Here is an 18,167-nt window from a genome sequence, read left to right as displayed (position 1 = left end):
TCTGAAATATCTGCGAAAATAATTACAGTACTTTTCCCTGATATTCCAATTTTTTGAGATGCCCATGTACAAGGTTTTCAAAATCAGCAGCACAGTTTTTCTTGTTTTTACTGAGCTCTGATGTCTTTGAAGGGGTAACAGACTGTGTGCTGGTGTAGTACTAAAACATTGTCAGACTTCAGAAAAACAAACACACATGCACACACGCGCACAACTGCAGCACACAAAGGAAGGATGTTTCGTTTCTACTGGAATTATGAGTAACAACAAAAACAGCTCTGCTCCCAAAAATAGTAAAGGTAGATATTACGGAGATATGATCCTTAAACACACAATCATTCAAAATTAGACTTTCTTTCCACAGACACAGGCACACACACTGTATATCCTGTGTTCTCTTTGAGGGACCCCCTCTTTATGGGAAGGAAAACCGCATCCTGTTGAAAACCACAAAGTGCACAGATGATGCACAGCTTTTGTGTATGGAGTCTGTATGTGCAACTGTACAGTATGTGCCAGTGTGTTGCTAGTTGTGTGCTGTTTATGGCTGCACATAGTCGGTGCTGAGTGCTGTTGGTGTTTGCATGCCCAACTAATAATGAAAATGAGACGTGACACATGCTTTGTAGGATGCATAAAATGTACGCTTCCAGAATGAATATAAAATCATTGTATATCATACTTATGTGACTTTGAGTCCTGCTCAGAGTTATTGTAGCACTCCTGAATTTGAAATGCTAAATGTAAAACATGTGCCTGTCCAGGGACAGGCTCTAGCCCCCTCAGGTCCCTTAACAGAGTAAGTGTATTCTGAAAATGGATGGATGGATGGATGTCTGTCTTGAGTTGGCATTTTTCAAAAACTCAGTGACTGTGCAAGAAAGAGAGTAGTGAGGGAAGCCACCAAGACACCCATGCCAACTCTGAAGGAGTTATGCCCTTCAGTGGTTGTGATTCTGCATTGTGCTACTGATTTCTGTTGTATCACCAATCACTTCACAGCTTCATGGCAGAATGGATTTTCTTAAAAGAAAAAATTCAGCCACAGTTTGCCAGACAGCACATGGGATTCAAGCCAAGATTAGACCTGTTTTCTTATATGAATATTTGAGTCCTCTGTTCTACTCTGCCATGGAGAAGCACAATGCAGATGTTTCCACATAGGTGCACTGCATGGTACAAGTAATTAATAAAAATGATTTCATGTTCTGACCTTCAGTTACCGGAACTCGGTGCATTTGGACGTCTATGGAAGGTTTTGGACCAATGTGTAAGACAGCATTCTCCACATTTATCAGTAAAACACCAAATGAGGGAATATCTTTATGAAGAATGGTGTTCCATCCCTCAGATGTTTCAAAGGCTTGTAGATTCAGTGCCAAGGTGCACTGAAGCTATTTTGGTGGCACGTGGTGTTTGTTAGTTTCCCCCCTAATTTCTCCCCCGTCTGTTTATGTATGCTGAGTTGATTAAATTTGGGTGTGTTTCAGTGCTCCAGCAGCTAACGGCTTAAGCACCATCTCACATGAGTACCTGAAGGGCAGCTATGCTCTGGACCTGGAAGCAGTCAAACAAGGTGCCTGCTCCCTGCCTCACCTCAACAAAACACTGGTGGCCTCCTGCAAACGCCTCAACGGGTGAGACAGACACACGGCACATCTTTGTTAGCATATATCTTTACACACACTCTTTTCAATGCGTGCTCTTATACAGAAGAGCCAAGCAAAAGGTATTGCAGTAAATGATGCAGTTGGAATTTCAGAGTTCCTGAAATACCCGCAACAGCATGTGTATGCACACTAACACTTGTTTTTTGCCCACTAAAATGCCACATTGTACATGGAAATGACTTCTGCAATCCTGATCTGAGATTAAAAAAAAAATGTGTGTGTGTGTGCGCGCGCGCGTGTGTGCGTGTGTGTGTAATGCTTATAGAAATCTATAGTTTTGATCCTAGCATCACCAAATTTGGTGTGCTGTTGCCTTTGGTCACTGGGCTCCCTGTGGGCATATTTAAAATATGTTTTATTCTACATTTAAAGAATACTCACATTTGATCTTCCATACTGTTTAATTAACAAGCATTCACTCTGTGGCTATAAATATCTTAAAAGTGTTGTTACACTGTGATGGATTGCATAAACTGAAAAGTAACTCACTGAAATAATTTGTCTAGTGGCAAAAATTGCCGAATCTGTCAGACTCTAGTGACTTTGGGGGTCTGATGGAATGAGTGGGCAACAACCAAATATGTGTCTACAGTGCTTCCAGTCACGATCATTCTGCCTCATTCACTCGCTTTTTTTTTTTTTTTTTTTTTTTGCAAAGGTGGAGGACACAGCAACAAAAGATAAAAATTTCCTGTATATCCGTATTGTCAATTGTGTTGGCAGCATGGCCCAAGCAGAGGGTCACCCCTTTGAGTCTGGTCTGTTTGAGGTTTCTTCCTCAAATCATCGGAGCAAGTTTTTTCTTTCCACTGTCGCCTGTGTGCTTGCTCTAGGGGTTGGTAAGGGTCGACCTTACTTGTGTGAGGCGCCTTGAGGCAGCTTTGTTGTGATTTGGCGCTATATAATTGAAATACATTGCACTTGAATTGAAAAACTGTATAAAAAAAACAAACAAAAAAAACAAACTGGACACTACACCATCATCTCCCGCAGACTGACAGATGCCAGGATGGAGGCTGGATGGATGTGATGACAACGCGTCTGGACCCGCACAGGGGGGGCGGAGATTTCTACATCAGTATAAGGCTTTTGGTGAATAACGCCGACAGTCACCATTGTGGATTCACGACAGGAAAAACAGAAACACTCCATCACTTGTCACACCGTCACTTGTTCTGCTTTTTCCTCCTTGTGGAAATGACCAGTGTTGGGGAAAGTAACTTTGGAAAGTTACTTCATTAGTTAATTTATACAGTTATATTTTACAGTTACTTCATACAGTTAGTTCATTAGCAGCTGCGGACACCTTGTCGGCAGCTGCTGAATGTAATTAATAAAGTTACTCATAATCTAATTTGGGTCATTTTTAAAGATTTAGTACTCAGAAAAGTAACTATTAGTTACTTTGCTGATTGCTCAATCTTACGAGTAACCAAGTTACATTACTCGTTACCTTATTAGTTACATTACTTATTAGTTGCAAGTTTTCGGCAGATTCTAATAAAGTAATTGCATAATGCTGCTAATGAAGTAACTGCATAAAGCAACTGTATAAAGCAACTAAAAAAGTAACTTGTCAAAGTTACTTTCACAACACTGGTTATGACTCGCAGAATAAGTGATGGGCATCACCCTGCTGGGAAGAGCTTTTTCCAGCAACTGTTCGCAGTGAGGCCGGGCGGAGCTAAAGTGACCGACCCGGCCAGAGACCCACAGATCCGTTCAAAAAGAGAGACAGCAGCTGGTGTGATCGAGCAGACACGCTCAATCTGAAATTGTTCACTTTCGAATATATACACATACTCAGTTTGAGCAATGGAACTTCTGCAAATTTGTCTGACGTGAGAGTAATCTGAAAATAAAATGTGACGTTGCTGTACCATTGAACACCTAGGCTTTATCGGCTAACATTAAATCACTGTCGAGCTGAGCGAATGTTTTAGATTGTAAACTGATCTATTTTTATTTTTACTAAATAAATCCACACAATAGTTTTTTATTTTATTTTTACTGCTGGCGACTACAAAAAAAATCTCAACTTTACATACCTTAGATTTTTTTATTTAAAGTTTGTTTTTGTTTTTTTTTTACTATCTAGTAATCAGGAATATTTCAACATTTACTGTGCAGAGAACGTTGTAAATCCAGATGCACTTCAAAACTTCCAGTGATAGAGCTGAACACTAAAAACCTGAAGCCCAGAAGGAAGAATAGAACATCTCTGTTCTTTAAATGTGAGGAAATTGTGCCCAAAAAAAAACTCCACCAAGAGGTTGAAGCTACAGGGGAGACCTTCATCTGGTTAAATGTCCTAAGGGTCCAGCTCACCTGTCCGTCTTCTGAAAACTCACAGCTGCTGCTACACTTTTAAATCTCTGTAAATTTCTTTTAAGAGCAACTATTTTAGTAGTTGGAAAAGCTGTTTCCTTTATATTTTAACATTAAATGAATGAATCATCAAACATGTCCAGAAGTTCAGAGTTCAATCGATAAGACACTTGCACAGGTAGAAGTCCCACCCTCTGTCCTTATTACAGCATTAAACATTGAAATAACTAAATTAAAAATGATTTTGTCATGAGGTTTATGCTACATTGAGAAATCCTAATTAACATAGACACTGCAGTCATGGTTACACCATTTCCTCTTATATTTATAATAACTGTTTATATTTCTTTACAGTGTCTTTTTTCCTGGTTGAAATGCAGATATGAATAAATGAATCTACCAGACTTAAAAATGTACACATTGCTGTTCACGCTGTTTTATTTGTCTAAAAATAAATGTCCAAGGGTCATTATCATGTTATTAAAGAAATCATTTAATCTGAAACAATAATAATGGACAGTTATGGTTTTAATTTACAGATGAACATCAGATTCTACAGAATATATTTTTTAACTTAAAGCTATGTTAATTACAAGTTTTCTAATGTAAGAAAGGTTTTTTTAATTTCAAAATGTACAGTAATCAGAAATTAATCTTGAGGTAAATAAAACGTGTAAGGATTTTCTTCAGAAAACTGCCATGTATAAATTGGCAGTTCTGATACTCCTCTAACACATTTCTGTACTCTAACGTCTTGCGTGTTTTGGCTTGACGCCTTGTTTCTGTTGGACACATGAAGCTACGTCACAACACGTAGCGGTGAAAGCTGGATTGAGTTGACCTTGACTTTGACCGCGGTGCATTTGACGTCAAGTGGTGGTGTGTGCTACCGGCAGAGGGTTGCGCAAGCTCGGCGTTGTGCGATGCTTCTCATTGAAAATAATGGGTTTCATAGCAATGCAACACCGCATTGCGTACTTGATATGAAAAGGCCCTTAACAGATAACGCACAGATGAAAGTCATGTCTGCTGGACATCTACTGGCAAGGTAACGATTGCAAGTTTTAAGCATGCACAAAACCTTTTGATAGACTCACCAGACATCAGCTGACAAGTTGATCTGTTGACAAGGAACACATTTAACCACCTTACTCGTGTGAAGCGCCTTGATGCAGCTTTGTTGTGATTTGGCACTGTATAAAAATGAAATAAATTTCTACAGGACAAAAATGGATACAAACTGATTTAAACAATTCATATGTTACTCATACACTTCTGCAATCCATCACAATGTGACAGTAGTATAACACCCAAACCATAAATGGGTAAAGAGGTGAAGTGTGGGTAAGACTCTGTGGGGCAAACAGGTCACCATCTCAAAGTTACCAAACTAAGCTTACACACTAACGTTGGTTCAAGGGTTAGCGTTTCATGAAAGTATTTTTTTTGGACTAGACGTGGTTTCCTTGATGAGTGGCCTTGGTGACGTTTTAAAAGTTATGAACATATTATTGTCACAGTAACTGTAGACTGTTAGTTTAGAGTAGAGCTAATGCTAAGTTATGAGACCTGCTAACATGTCAATGTTGCTAAAATAAATACCATGAAAATTTCACGCAACCAAAATACTGTAACACATACTTCTTAGACGATCTGTTAATTAACCATACAGATACTTCTAATAAATGCTCAGCAAGGACACACTCAGCTCATGCCAGTGTTAGCATTGTGTTATGTAATGCTAGCGACTTTTAAAAGCTGATTCCATTTTCAAGATGTGAATAATTAAACCCGCTGGGCCTGAAAATAAAATTCAAGGTAATTAACTATAATTCCTGTTATTATAGCCAGCACATATTACAGTGATTAAGTTTGAGCTGCATGTACAGAAAGTATACAAATCAGGGTTCTAGCAATGGTGGGCAGCGCCGGGTGGCCCTGCCCAGTGCTGCAAATTTCCACCCGGCTTTCTGGTTCAAATTGTCTGTGCCATCCAGCACAGAATTTCTGAAAAATGAACTGAAATGTTGCTGAAAATGTCCCAGTTCGCTCATATTTCAAGCTTATAGAGTCATAGTTTTGCAATTTTAAACCAATAATTAAAGTAATAAGAAATATATTTCTCATTTTCTTCGTATCAAACTGCAAAGAGCAGAGATCAGAGAGTCAGTGTGTTCTGTGGTCACAGAGCTGTGAACGACAGCATCTGAAAACGGCGTCTCTGCTCTGAGCTGAAGAGGGGGGGGAAAAAACCCGCCCTGAAAATCCTAAATTAAATAATCCAGAGGCCCTTCTGTGTCCATATGTGATGATATATTCAGGAATTTACAGTTTATTTTACAGTTAAAAGGTTTTGTGTTTTGAAAAACCTCAGAGTTTGGAAAACAGCTGAGGGAGGGGAGGAGAAACAGAGAGAGAGAGAGCAGAGGAGGAGGGTGGAGAGGAGTAGGGGCACAGCGTCAGTGAAAGAGGAAAGTGAAATTGATTCAAAAAGTTTTTCATTTAAAAGAGCAGGTTTGACAAATCAGTCCAGGTTCAGCTCTTGTTCAAACAAGGCAGTGAGGTGTTATATTGTTTAAAAAGAAATGTCATACAATCCCACTCAGACATGTTGGAAAAAAAACTGTCAGGATGATAGAAAAACTGCCTTCTTCACTGGATTAAAACTACCGTCTGTCACTTTTGAAGAAGACAGTAAATGCTATGTCCATTAAATATTGTTAACATTTTCAACGTTACTTAATTTATTAACACTAGACTTTGACATGCAAAAAATAACTTGATCTTACAAATAATATAACAAACATATATATACATTTTTTTTTTTTTATTATTATTCTTGCTTTCAATGCATCTAAAACCATTCAAAATTAGTTAAAATAGGGCTTGCCAGTAATGTTTTAGTGGTATAAAATGCCTATAGCTTGAAGCTATGGGCCCTGAAGCTATGGGCCACGATCACATAATTTACCTGGCACTAAAACGGTCCAGCTGGAACCCTCATACAAATGTGAAAGGAATTCAAGTAAACACGATTATTCTGATCACATTTGAAAATACACAAAAATTAGCCATTATTGTCTAAAACCCTAACATGGGGGTGAAAATGCCCTCGAAAATGTAAAAATGAGGATAAAGCTACCCCCTCTAGTAATATTCCAGAGGGAACACTGTAGAATTGATAAATAGCTGTCTACAACCACTGGCAAAAATTATGGAATCACCGGCCTCGGAGGATGTTCATTCAGTTGTTTAATTTTGTAGAAAAAAGCAGATCACAGACATGACACAAAACTAAAGTCATTTCAAATGGCAACTTTCTGGCTTTAAGAAACACTATAAGAAATCAGGAAAAAAAATTGTGGCAGTCAGTAACAGTTACTTTTTTAGACCAAGCAGAGGGAAAAAAATATGGAATCAATTCTGAGGAAAAAATTATGGAATCATGAAAAACAAAAACGCTCCAACACATCACTATTATTTTGTTGCGCCACCTCTGGCTTTTATAACAGCTTGCAGTCTCTGAGGCATGGACTTAATGAGTGACAAACAGTAATCTTCATCAATCTGGCTCCAACTTTCTCTGATTGCTGTTGCCAGATCAGCTTTGCAGGTTGGAGCCTTGTCATGGACCATTTTCTTCACTTCCACCAAAGCTTTTCAATTGGATTAAGATCTGGACTATTTGCAGGCCATGACATTGACCCTATGTGTCTTTTTGCAAGGAATGTTTTCACAGTTTTTTTCGCTATGGCAAGATGCATTATCATCTTGAAAAATGATTTCATCATCCCCAAACAACCTTTCAATTGATGGGATAAGAAAAGTGTCCAAAATATCAACATAAACTTGTGCATTTATTGATGATGTAATGACAGCCATCTCCCCAGTGCCTTTACCTGACATGCAGCCCCATATCATCAATGACTGTGGAAATTTACATGTTTTCTTCAGGCAGTCATCTTTATAAATCTCATTGGAACGGCACCAAACAAAAGTTCCAGCATCATCACCTTGCCCAATGCAGATTCGAGATTCATCACTGAATATGACTTTCATCCAGTCATCCACAGTCCATGATTGCTTTTCCTTAGCCCACTGTAACCTTGTTTGTTTCTGTTTAGGTGTTAATGATGGCTTTCTTTTAACTTTTCTGTATGTAAATCCCATTTCCTTTAGGCAGTTTCTTACAGTTTGGTCACAGACGTTGACTCCAGTTTCCTCCCATTCGTTCCTCATTTGTTTTGTTGTGCATTTTTGATTTTTGAGACATATTGCTTTAAGTTTTCTGTCTTGACGCTTTGATGTCTTCCTTGGTCTACCAGTATGTTTGCCTTTAACAACCTTCCCATGTTGTTTGTATTTGGTCCAGAGTTTAGACACAGCTGACTGTGAACAACCAACATCTTTTGCAACATTGCGTGATGATTTACCCTCTTTTAATAGTTGATAATCCTCTCCTTTGTTTCAACTGACATCTCTCGTGTTGGAGCCATGATTCATGTCAGTCCACTTGGTGCAACAGTTCTCCAAGGTGTGATCACTCCTTTTTAGATGCAGACTAACGAGCAGATCTGATTTGATGCAGGTGTCAGTTTTGGGGATGAAAATTTACAGGGTGATTCCATAATTTATTCCTCAGAATTGAGTGAGTCCATATTTTTTACCTCTGCTTGGTCTAAAAAAGTAACTGTTACTGACTGCCACAATTTTTTTTCCTGATTTCTTATAGTGTTTCTTAAAGCCAGAAAGTTGCCATTTGAAATGACTTTAGTTTTGTGTCATGTCTGTGATCTGCTTTTTTTCTACAAAATTAAACAACTGAATGAACATCCTCCGAGGCCAGTGATTCCATAATTATTGCCAGGGGTTGTAGTAGCTGTCTTTTAAACTTAATTTTAGTGTTGTCCTTTTATAAAGGATGTTATTATTGTCTTTTGCCAATTCTTTCTAGATAATAAACAGTTCTTTAATTTGGGAAAAAATTCAGCCATAATGCTGGCAACAAAAAAAACAAGCTGATTGTTTAGTCACCCATGACCCTCCTCATTTGGAACCAATCGGAGCGTCATGACTGAGCGCTAGCAGCAATTAAGAGATTATCGCCCCATTTGCGCTTAAACTGCCTTGTTTCTGCTTACAATCAACTTTAGAATGATTAGGAGGTTTTACATTGTCATCTGACAGTTAATAATCACATTATTAGTGTGAGGTTTGCTGATCCACAGCAGGATTGTTTTCCACCGGCGCGGCTCCACCTGAAGCCCGAGGCGTCGGCGCAGTTCCACCGGCGCGGCTCCACCTGAAGCCCGAGGCGTCGGCGCAGTTCCACCGGCGCGGCTTTACAGAGGCCCGAAGCGCCAGCGCGGAGTTGTCTGACCATGGGTCCGAGGAAGGCACTGACGGCGGAGGAGGGAGACGATATCAAGAAGTCCCTGGACTTTTTGTCTGAGGAAATCTCTGTTGTTAAAATGCAGCAGAAATCCATTATGGAGCTGGTGGAAGAAGTGAAGGCTCTCCGGATCCAGAATGCCGAGAAAGACCGGCGTCTGGTGTACCTGGAGAACCGTGTTGCGGAGTTGGAACAGTACACAAGGATGAACGACGTTATTATTACAGGAATTCATATTAAACCTCGATCCTACGCACGGGCGGTGTCAGAAGACAGCGGAGGGGAGGCCAGCGAGCAGGAGGCCAGCTAAGTGGAACAACAGGTGGATGACTTCCTGCAATCTAAAGGTATTCAAATGGACTGTAATAACATTGAAGCGTGCCACCCACTGCCCAGGAGAGAGGATGGAGACAAGCGAGCAGTTATAATGAGGTTTGTCAACAGAAAACATAAAATGGCATTGTTAAAACAGGGACGGAAACTCAAAGGAACAACGTATTCATCATGAACATCTGACCAAAAGAAACGCAGACATCGCCAGGAAAGCTCATTCTTAAAAAAGCAGGGAAAAATTCAACAGACATGGACATCCAACTGCAAAACATTTATCAAATTGAATGGAACACCAGAACAAGCAAAGGTTATGGTAATCAGGAACATCGAGGAACTGGACAAATACGACCAATAAGGTATGAGGACACAAACACATCACAACACCATGACACAGACCAGAGGAACCTATTCATCTACTACATCATCTACATCTGGAGACAAGAAGGATATAAGTCAAAGGATTGCTGATCATGGAGAAGTAGAACTGAGAACATTTAAATACACAGACCACAATCTACTGGACTTGGAGCACGATATAGACCCGGACAATAATTTCTTCTCAAATATCAATGACAGTTGTTGCTATTATACAGATGAACAGTTTAATCGGATCATTAAAATGGATAACAAATTATCAATAATCCATTTCAACAGCAGAAGTCTATATGCAAACTTTAACAACATTAAAGAATATTTAAGTCAATTTAAAAAAATATTTAACATAATTGCTATATCAGAAACATGGGTCAATGAAGATAAAGGAATGGATTTTGAACTGGATGGATATGAATTTAAATGTGTAAACAGAAAGAATAAGAGTGGAGGAGGAGTGGCTGTGTATGTGGATAAGAACATGGATTATAAAATAATAGACAATATGACAACTGTGATCGATAACTTATTAGAATGTATAACTATTGAAATATGTGAAGAAAAAAGCAAAAATGTATTAGTCAGCTGTATATATAGAGCACCAGGATCTAGTATTGAAACATTCACTGACTGTATGGGAAAAATGTTCTCAAAAACTAATCAAAAAACTGTGTTCATTTGTGGTGACTTAAATATTGATCTGCTCAATCCAAATAAGCATAAAATAACAGATGAATTTATCAATATAATGTACAGTATGAGTTTATATCCAAAAATCACCAGGCCAAGCAGAATTACATCCCATAGTGCTACCTTAATTGATAATATATTCAGCAATGATATTGAGAATAACACTGAGTGGATTATTAATCAATGACATTAGTGATCATCTACCAGTTTTCATCGTTTATAATAGAAACCATCGGCGGAATCAGCCAGAGGAGAAAATAAAATACAGGCGAGTGCGGACAGAGGAAAACATGAACACACTAAAGAAGGATTTACAGGAGCAAAACTTGGAAAAGGTATACAGTGAAAGTGATGTTGATAGTGCATATGAAACTTTTTTACAAATATTTACATCATTATATGATAAAAATTGTCCAATTAAAGACTACAGAAAACAAAAAATCCAAGCTCGACCATGGATGATGAAAGGGTTACGAAATGCATGTAATAAGAAAAATACACTGTATAGAGAATTCATAAAACTAAAGACTAAAGAGGCAGAAAATAGATATAAGAAATACAAAAATAGATTAACTAATATTATACAGGTATGTAGGAAGGAATATTATAGTAACATATTATATAATAACAAAAACAATATTAAAGGAATATGGGATATATTAAATAGCATTATCAAAAATGGTAATAAAAACAGAGTTACCCTCAGTATTTCATTGATAATAATGTCAAGAAGGAAAATAAGGATGAAGTAGTCAATGGTTTTAATAATTTTTTTGTAAATATTGGACCAAGCTTGGCAGAAAAAATTCCCGATTCCCAACCTGAGGATTGGGATAATAATCTCATAGAAAGAAATCCCTGTTCAATATTCCTCACAGCAGTGGATGGAAAAGAAATTATAGACATTGTGAATAATTGTAAATATAAAACATCTACCGATTTAAATGAAATTGATATGGTGGTGGTAAAACAGGTCATTGAATGGATTGTAGAACCATTAACATACAGCTGTAACTTATCATTTCAAACCGGTAAATTTCCCAATCAAATGAAAATAGCTAAGGTTGTGCCGCTGTATAAGACTGGGGATAGACACCACTTTACAAATTATAGATCTGTTTCTTTGCTTCCACAATTTTCCAAATTATTAGAAAAGTTATTCAATAATAGATTAGACAAATTCATAAATAAACATAAATTACTTACTGATAGTCAATATGGATTCAGAGCACATAGTTCAACATCACTTGCATTAATAGAATCAGTTGAGGAGATTACAAACGCCATAGACCACAAATTACATTCAGTTGGAATATTTATAGACCTTAAAAAGGCTTTTGATACAATCATTCATGACATATTAATCAATAAACTTGAACAGTATGGGATTAGGGGGTTGGTGTTGCACTGGGTGAGAAGCTACTTAAGTAACAGAAAACAGTTTGTGAAGTTGGGGGAATATACATCATCATGCTTGGACAATGCTTGTGGCGTCCCACAGGGGTCAGTATTGGGTCCAAAACTGTTTCTATTTATATAAATGACATTGTCAATGTTTCCAAATATTAAAATTAGTATTATTTGCAGATGACACAGCATTTTTTGTTCGGGGGGGATTGCAGGAGTTACTGAGGAGGATCAGTATAGAAATGGGAAAATTGAAAATATGGTTTGACAGAAACAAATTATCATTAAACTTAAGTAAAACAAAATACATGTTATTGGCTATTGTAATACAGACATACAGGTTCAGTTACAAGTCGAGGGGGTAGATATTGAAAGGGTACATGAAAATAAGTTTCTGGGGGTGATAATAGATGATAAGATAAACTGGAAGACTCATATAAAACATATACAAAGTAAACTGTCAAGAAGCATTTCAGTTCTAACAAAGCGAAACATATTCTGGACCACACTCACTCCGCATTCTTTACTGCTCACTGGTTTTACCATATTTACAGTACTGTGCAGAGGTATGGGGTAATACTTATAAAGGTACAACACAATCACTATCAGTAATGCAGAAAAGAGCTATAAGAATTATTCATAATACTGGCTATAGAGATCATACAAATCCACTATTTTTACAATCCAAATTCTTAAAATTCACAGACTTGGTTCATTTTCAAACAGTACAAATCGTGTATAAAGCAATAAACAATTTACTTCCAGCAAATATTAAAAATATGTTTTTTAACAGATCAGGGGATTGCAGTCTGAGGGGGAAATTTAATTTAAAGCATCAGTGGGCACGAACAACATTAAAAGGTTTCTGTATTTCTGTCTGTGGGGTGAGGATGTGGAACAGATTGGGAGTGGGGCTCAAGCAATGTCCAAGCATGAACCAGTTCAAACAGCGGTACAAAAATATGGTTTTTTCTAGGTACAGGGAGGAGGAAGGGTAATGAGGGTTAGGGTGTTTTTGTTTTTTGCTTCGGCTTGTAAATATATAGTATTTTGTATGTAAGTAGGTATGTGTAGGTGTATATTTATGTTTGTGTGTATATATATATATATATATATATCTCGGTTTAGGTGTGTAGGAATCTATGTGTATATGTGGCAAAGGGTATCACTGGTTGTGGGGAAGAAGGGGTAGGGAAAAATAAGCTGATGCTTCACCCTACCCTTTTCGGACATGTTGGGTACACAGTAGGAACTTTTTTGTTGTTGTCTTCACTGATCTATCTTGTAATTGTTGTTGTATCAAATGTTCAAAATAAACAGTTTTCATTCATTCATTCATTCATTCATAGTCTCGTCATTTTTCTAGCATGTTTCACATGTTAACTTTGTGATGAGGTGGATGCCCTCTTTTCTGATCTGTTTTCATAATTAGATGTTTAGGAAGAAGAGGACATGAGTTGTCCTTTTACTGCACTTTGAGACAACTGAGCTGTCTGTCTCACCCAACAGGGAGGTGGATAAGGTTCTGTCTGGTTTGGAAATCCTGTCTAAAGTGTTTGACCAGCAGAGTGCCTTCATGGTCTCCAAGATGATCCAGCAGGTATGTGTGTTTGGGAAGGTGGATGTGCACAGGCATTCATAGTGAATAAGTATGGACACAACAACTTCAGGTGTTCCTGGCTTTCTGCTCACTCTGTCTAAAAGTTGTTGCATATTCACAAATATATTAATACAGTGAATGAGAGAGAATTTACTAAATGAGGAAAAACAGCTCATTACTTTGAAATTGTTTCACAGCAGTTATGTTCAAATATCATGGTCACAGGGCCACGCAAACCTGCAGAAAGTATTTTGTATGAATGCAAATAATTCTTCCTTCTCTCTCCCAACATATGTGTGGTTGTGAAGTTACATGTAGTTTACAAGGAGCTTGTTTGTAAAGCCCCGGTCACACATAGCAAGAATGTGCAGGAACCAGCCTGACACGGCAAATATTGCCATAATCAGACGCAGTCGGGAGGGAAAGAGGCGTGGTCAGCTGTGTCAGAATGCATCCAGATTACCTCGTCCATACCCACATGATGGCATCCACTGCGTATGTTGACAACAGTTTAGATGACACAGACTGCTGTCAGATGACCAATAAAGGTGCTGAAGACTGCCCGATATCCAAATGTCTGGATGGCAAACACGGGACCGGAGTAGGAGGGAACGCTGTGTCCCTCCCTTTGCACAGTCCCAGTCGGTACTGAACATTGGAGTATAACCTACGTATGGACCCAACTCACACCATCTGTGTCCAAGCTGGCATGGTGCAGTCACTCACTCACTCATGCAATCACATCTGCGCTCGTCCTGTACTTCACAGCACTGCTGACCTCGTGTACATGTGCGCGTAGAACAGAGGTGGACTGATGACATGATCGCTGGGTGTGTGTTCATGTTCATGTTCACAATAGCTGAATGAGCAGCTGTGTGCTCACGAGTATGTGCAGCATGCATGTGCACGGTGGGAGCAGCGTGCATGTGTGCGCCTTGCCAGGTGTTAGACACTGCTGGCAGTGGGCCATTCTGCCCCCATGTGTCACGTGCAGCTTTTTCGGGAACTCAGTTTCTTTTTTGTGTGTGTTTTGGCTCACTTCAGCAGCACAATGCAACTCTGGACACCGCGATGGTTGGATTATCACATGGGATTTATTTTTGCATGGTTGGTTCCAGCACACAGCAGCTGGGTGAGAGGATGTTAACCACAGGCTGCAGTCTGGCTCCACGTCCACATCCACGATGTGAAACACTCCTGGACCATTGTTGGAGCTGAGATTCATGTTTATTAATTCTGTCACAGCCTGGCACAACACTTCTATGTCACATCTCCGACAGAGTTAGAAGGTGATCATATATTTCAGCGGTCAGATCCATTCAGCTCCGAGCCTGACGCATGCAATGACGTGTTACTGCGCACCACGGAGAGACGCAGCTGCCCGTGGTATATAGAGATATGATGGAGACAATAGTTAACATTATTTACGTCGCCCATTGGAAGGAATGGACAAATATCTGTACTATAAGGTCTGTTGTGGGGATATAACAGCCTGTTGAGATTTGTGACAGCGTGCACACAGCTTTCAGTTTGATAGCCGCTGTTCACATTCACTGTACATGATAATAATTCATAATTGTTATCATGATGAAGCGTGCCACATACATTTCAACAGTTCCTTTGCACTCTGTGGGGGTGGTGGACATTATTATACAGTAGTGAGGTGGGCTTCATAGATAATTGGCAAAGCTTCTGGGGAAAACCTGGTCTTGTTTGGAGAGACGGCATCCATCCCACTTTGGATGGAGCAGCTCTCATCTCTAGAAATCTGGCCAGTTTTATTAAACCCTCCAAATCGTGACTATCCAGGGTTGGGACCAGGAAGCAGAGTTGTAGTCTTACACACCTCTCTGCAGCTTCTCTCCCCCTGCCATCCCCCCAATACCCCATCCCCATAGAGACGGTGCCTGCTCCCAGACCACCAATAACCAGCAAAAATCTATTTAAGCATAAAAATTCAAAAAGAAAAAATAATATAGCACCTTCAACTGCACCACAGACTAAAACAGTTAAATGTGGTCTATTAAACATTAGGTCTCTCTCTTCTAAGTCCCTGTTAGTAAATTATATAATAACTGATCAACATAGTGATTTATTCTGCCTTACAGAAACCTGGTTACAGCAGGATGAATATGTTAGTTTAAATGAGTCAACACCCCCAAGTCACACTAACTGTCAAAATGCTCGAAGCACGGGTCGAGGAGAAGGAGTAGCAGCAATCTTCCACTCCAGCTTATTAATTAATCAAAGACCCAGACAGAGCTTTAATTAATTTGAAAGCTTGACTCTTAGTCTTGTCCATCCAAATTGGAAGTCTCAAAAACCAGTTTTATTTGTTGTTATCTATCGTCCACCTGGTCGTTACTGTGAGTTTCTTTGTGATTTTTCTGACCTTTTGTCTGACTTAGTGTTAGCTCAGATAAGATAATTATAGTGGGTGATTTTAACATCCACATAGATGCTGAGAATGACAGCCTCAACACTGCATTTAATCTATTATTAGACAGTTGGCTTCGCTCAAAATGTAAATGAGCTCACCCACCACCTTAGCCACACTTTAGATCTTGTTCTGACATATGGCATAGAAATTGAAGACTTAAGAGTATTCCCTGAAAACCCCTTTCTGTACTTTAATGGACTACCCAGCAGTGGGGAATAAGTTTCATTATAGTAGAAGTCTTTCTGAAAGTGCTGTAACTAGGTTTAAGGATATGATTCCTTCTTTATGTTCTTCAATGCCATATACCAACACAGTGCAGAGTAGCTACCTAAACTCTGTGAGTGAGATAGATTATCTCGTCAATAGCTTTACATCCTCATTGAGCACAACTTTGGATGCTGTAGCTCCTCTGAAAAAGAGAGCCTTAAATCAGAAGTGCCTAACTCCGTGGTATAACCCACAAACTCGCAGCTTAAAGCAGATAACCCGTAAGCTGGAGAGGAAATGGCGTCTCACTAATTTAGAAGCCTGGAAAAAGAGTCTGTTGCGCTATAAAAAAGCCCTCCGTAAAGCTAGGACATCTTACTATTCATCACTAATTGAAGAAAATAAGAACAACCCCAGGTTTCTTTTCAGCACTGTAGCCAGGCTGACAAAGAGTCAGAGCTCTATTGAGCCGAGTATTCCTTTAACTTTAACTAGTAATGACTTCATGACATTCTTTGCAAATAAAATTTTAACTATTAGAGAAAAAATTATTCATAACCATCCCAAAGACATATCTTTATGTTCGACTGCTTTCAGTAATGCTGGTATTTGGTTAGACTCTTTCTCTCCGATTGTTCTGTCTGAGATACTTTCATTAGTCACTTCCTCCAAACCATCAACATGTCTATTAGACCCCATTCCTACCAGGCTGCTCAAGGAAGCCCTACCGTTAATTAATGCTTCGATCTTAAATACGATCAATCTATCTTTATTAGTTGGCTATGTACCACCGGCTTTTAAGGTGGCAGTAATTAAACCATTACTTAAAAAGCCATTACTTGACCAGCTATCTTAGCTAATTATAGGCCAATCTCCAACCTTCTTTTTCTCTCAAAAATTCTTGAAAGGGTAGTTATAAAACAGCTAACTGATCATCTGCAGAGGAATGGTCTATTTGAAGAGTTTCAGTCAGGTTTCAGAATTCATCATAGTACAGAAACAGCATTAGTGAAGGTTACAAATGATCTTCTTATGGCCTCAGACAGTGGACTCACCTCTGTGCTCATCCTGTTAGACCTCAGTGCAGCTTTTGATACTGTTGACCATAAAATTTTATTACAGAGATTAGAGCATGCCATTTGTATTAAAGGCACTGCGCTGCAGTGGTTTGAATCATATTTATCTAATAGATTACAATTTGTTCATGTAAATGGGGAGTCTTCTTCATGGACTAAGGTTAATTATGGAGTTCCACAAGGTTCTGTGCTAGGACCGATTTTATTCACTTTATACATGCTTCCCTTAGGCAGTATTATTAGAAAGCATTACTTAAATTTTCATTGTTACGCAGATGATACCCAGCTTTATCTATCCATGAAGCCAGAGGACACACACCAATTAGTTTAACTGCAGGAATGTCTTTCAGACATAAAGACATGGATGACCTCTAATTTCCTGCTTTTAAATTCAGATAAAACTGAAGTTATTGTACTTGGCCCCACAAATCTTAGAAACATGGTGTCTAACCAGATCCTTACTCTGGATGGCATTACCCTGACCTCCAGTAATACTGTGAGAAATCTTGGAGTCATTTTTGATCAGGATATGTCCTTCAATGCGCATATTAAGCAAATATGTAGGACTGCTTTTTTGCATTTGCACAATATCTCTAAAATTAGAAAGGTCTTGTCTCAGAGTGATGTTGAAAAGCTAATCCATGCATTTATT

The 18,167-nt window shown here is 38.7% G+C and overlaps 1 protein-coding gene across 1 annotated transcript in view; it reads left to right on the top strand.

Annotated features, from left to right (window-relative positions):
- inppl1a (inositol polyphosphate phosphatase-like 1a) overlaps window positions 1–18,167 on the top strand; it is a 184,714-nt gene that overhangs the window by 118,329 nt on the left and 48,218 nt on the right. Inside the window, exons 5-6 of the mRNA XM_034168192.1 lie at window positions 1,491–1,637; window positions 13,702–13,792. Coding sequence (XP_034024083.1) covers window positions 1,491–1,637; window positions 13,702–13,792 — 238 coding nt within the window. The remainder of the gene's footprint in view (window positions 1–1,490; window positions 1,638–13,701; window positions 13,793–18,167) is intronic.

The sequence above is a fragment of the Thalassophryne amazonica genome, chromosome 4 (genome assembly GCF_902500255.1).
Source record: "Thalassophryne amazonica chromosome 4, fThaAma1.1, whole genome shotgun sequence".
In the NCBI taxonomy this organism is placed as follows: Eukaryota; Metazoa; Chordata; class Actinopteri; order Batrachoidiformes; family Batrachoididae; genus Thalassophryne; species Thalassophryne amazonica.
This window is presented reverse-complemented; position numbering and strand designations above follow the sequence as displayed.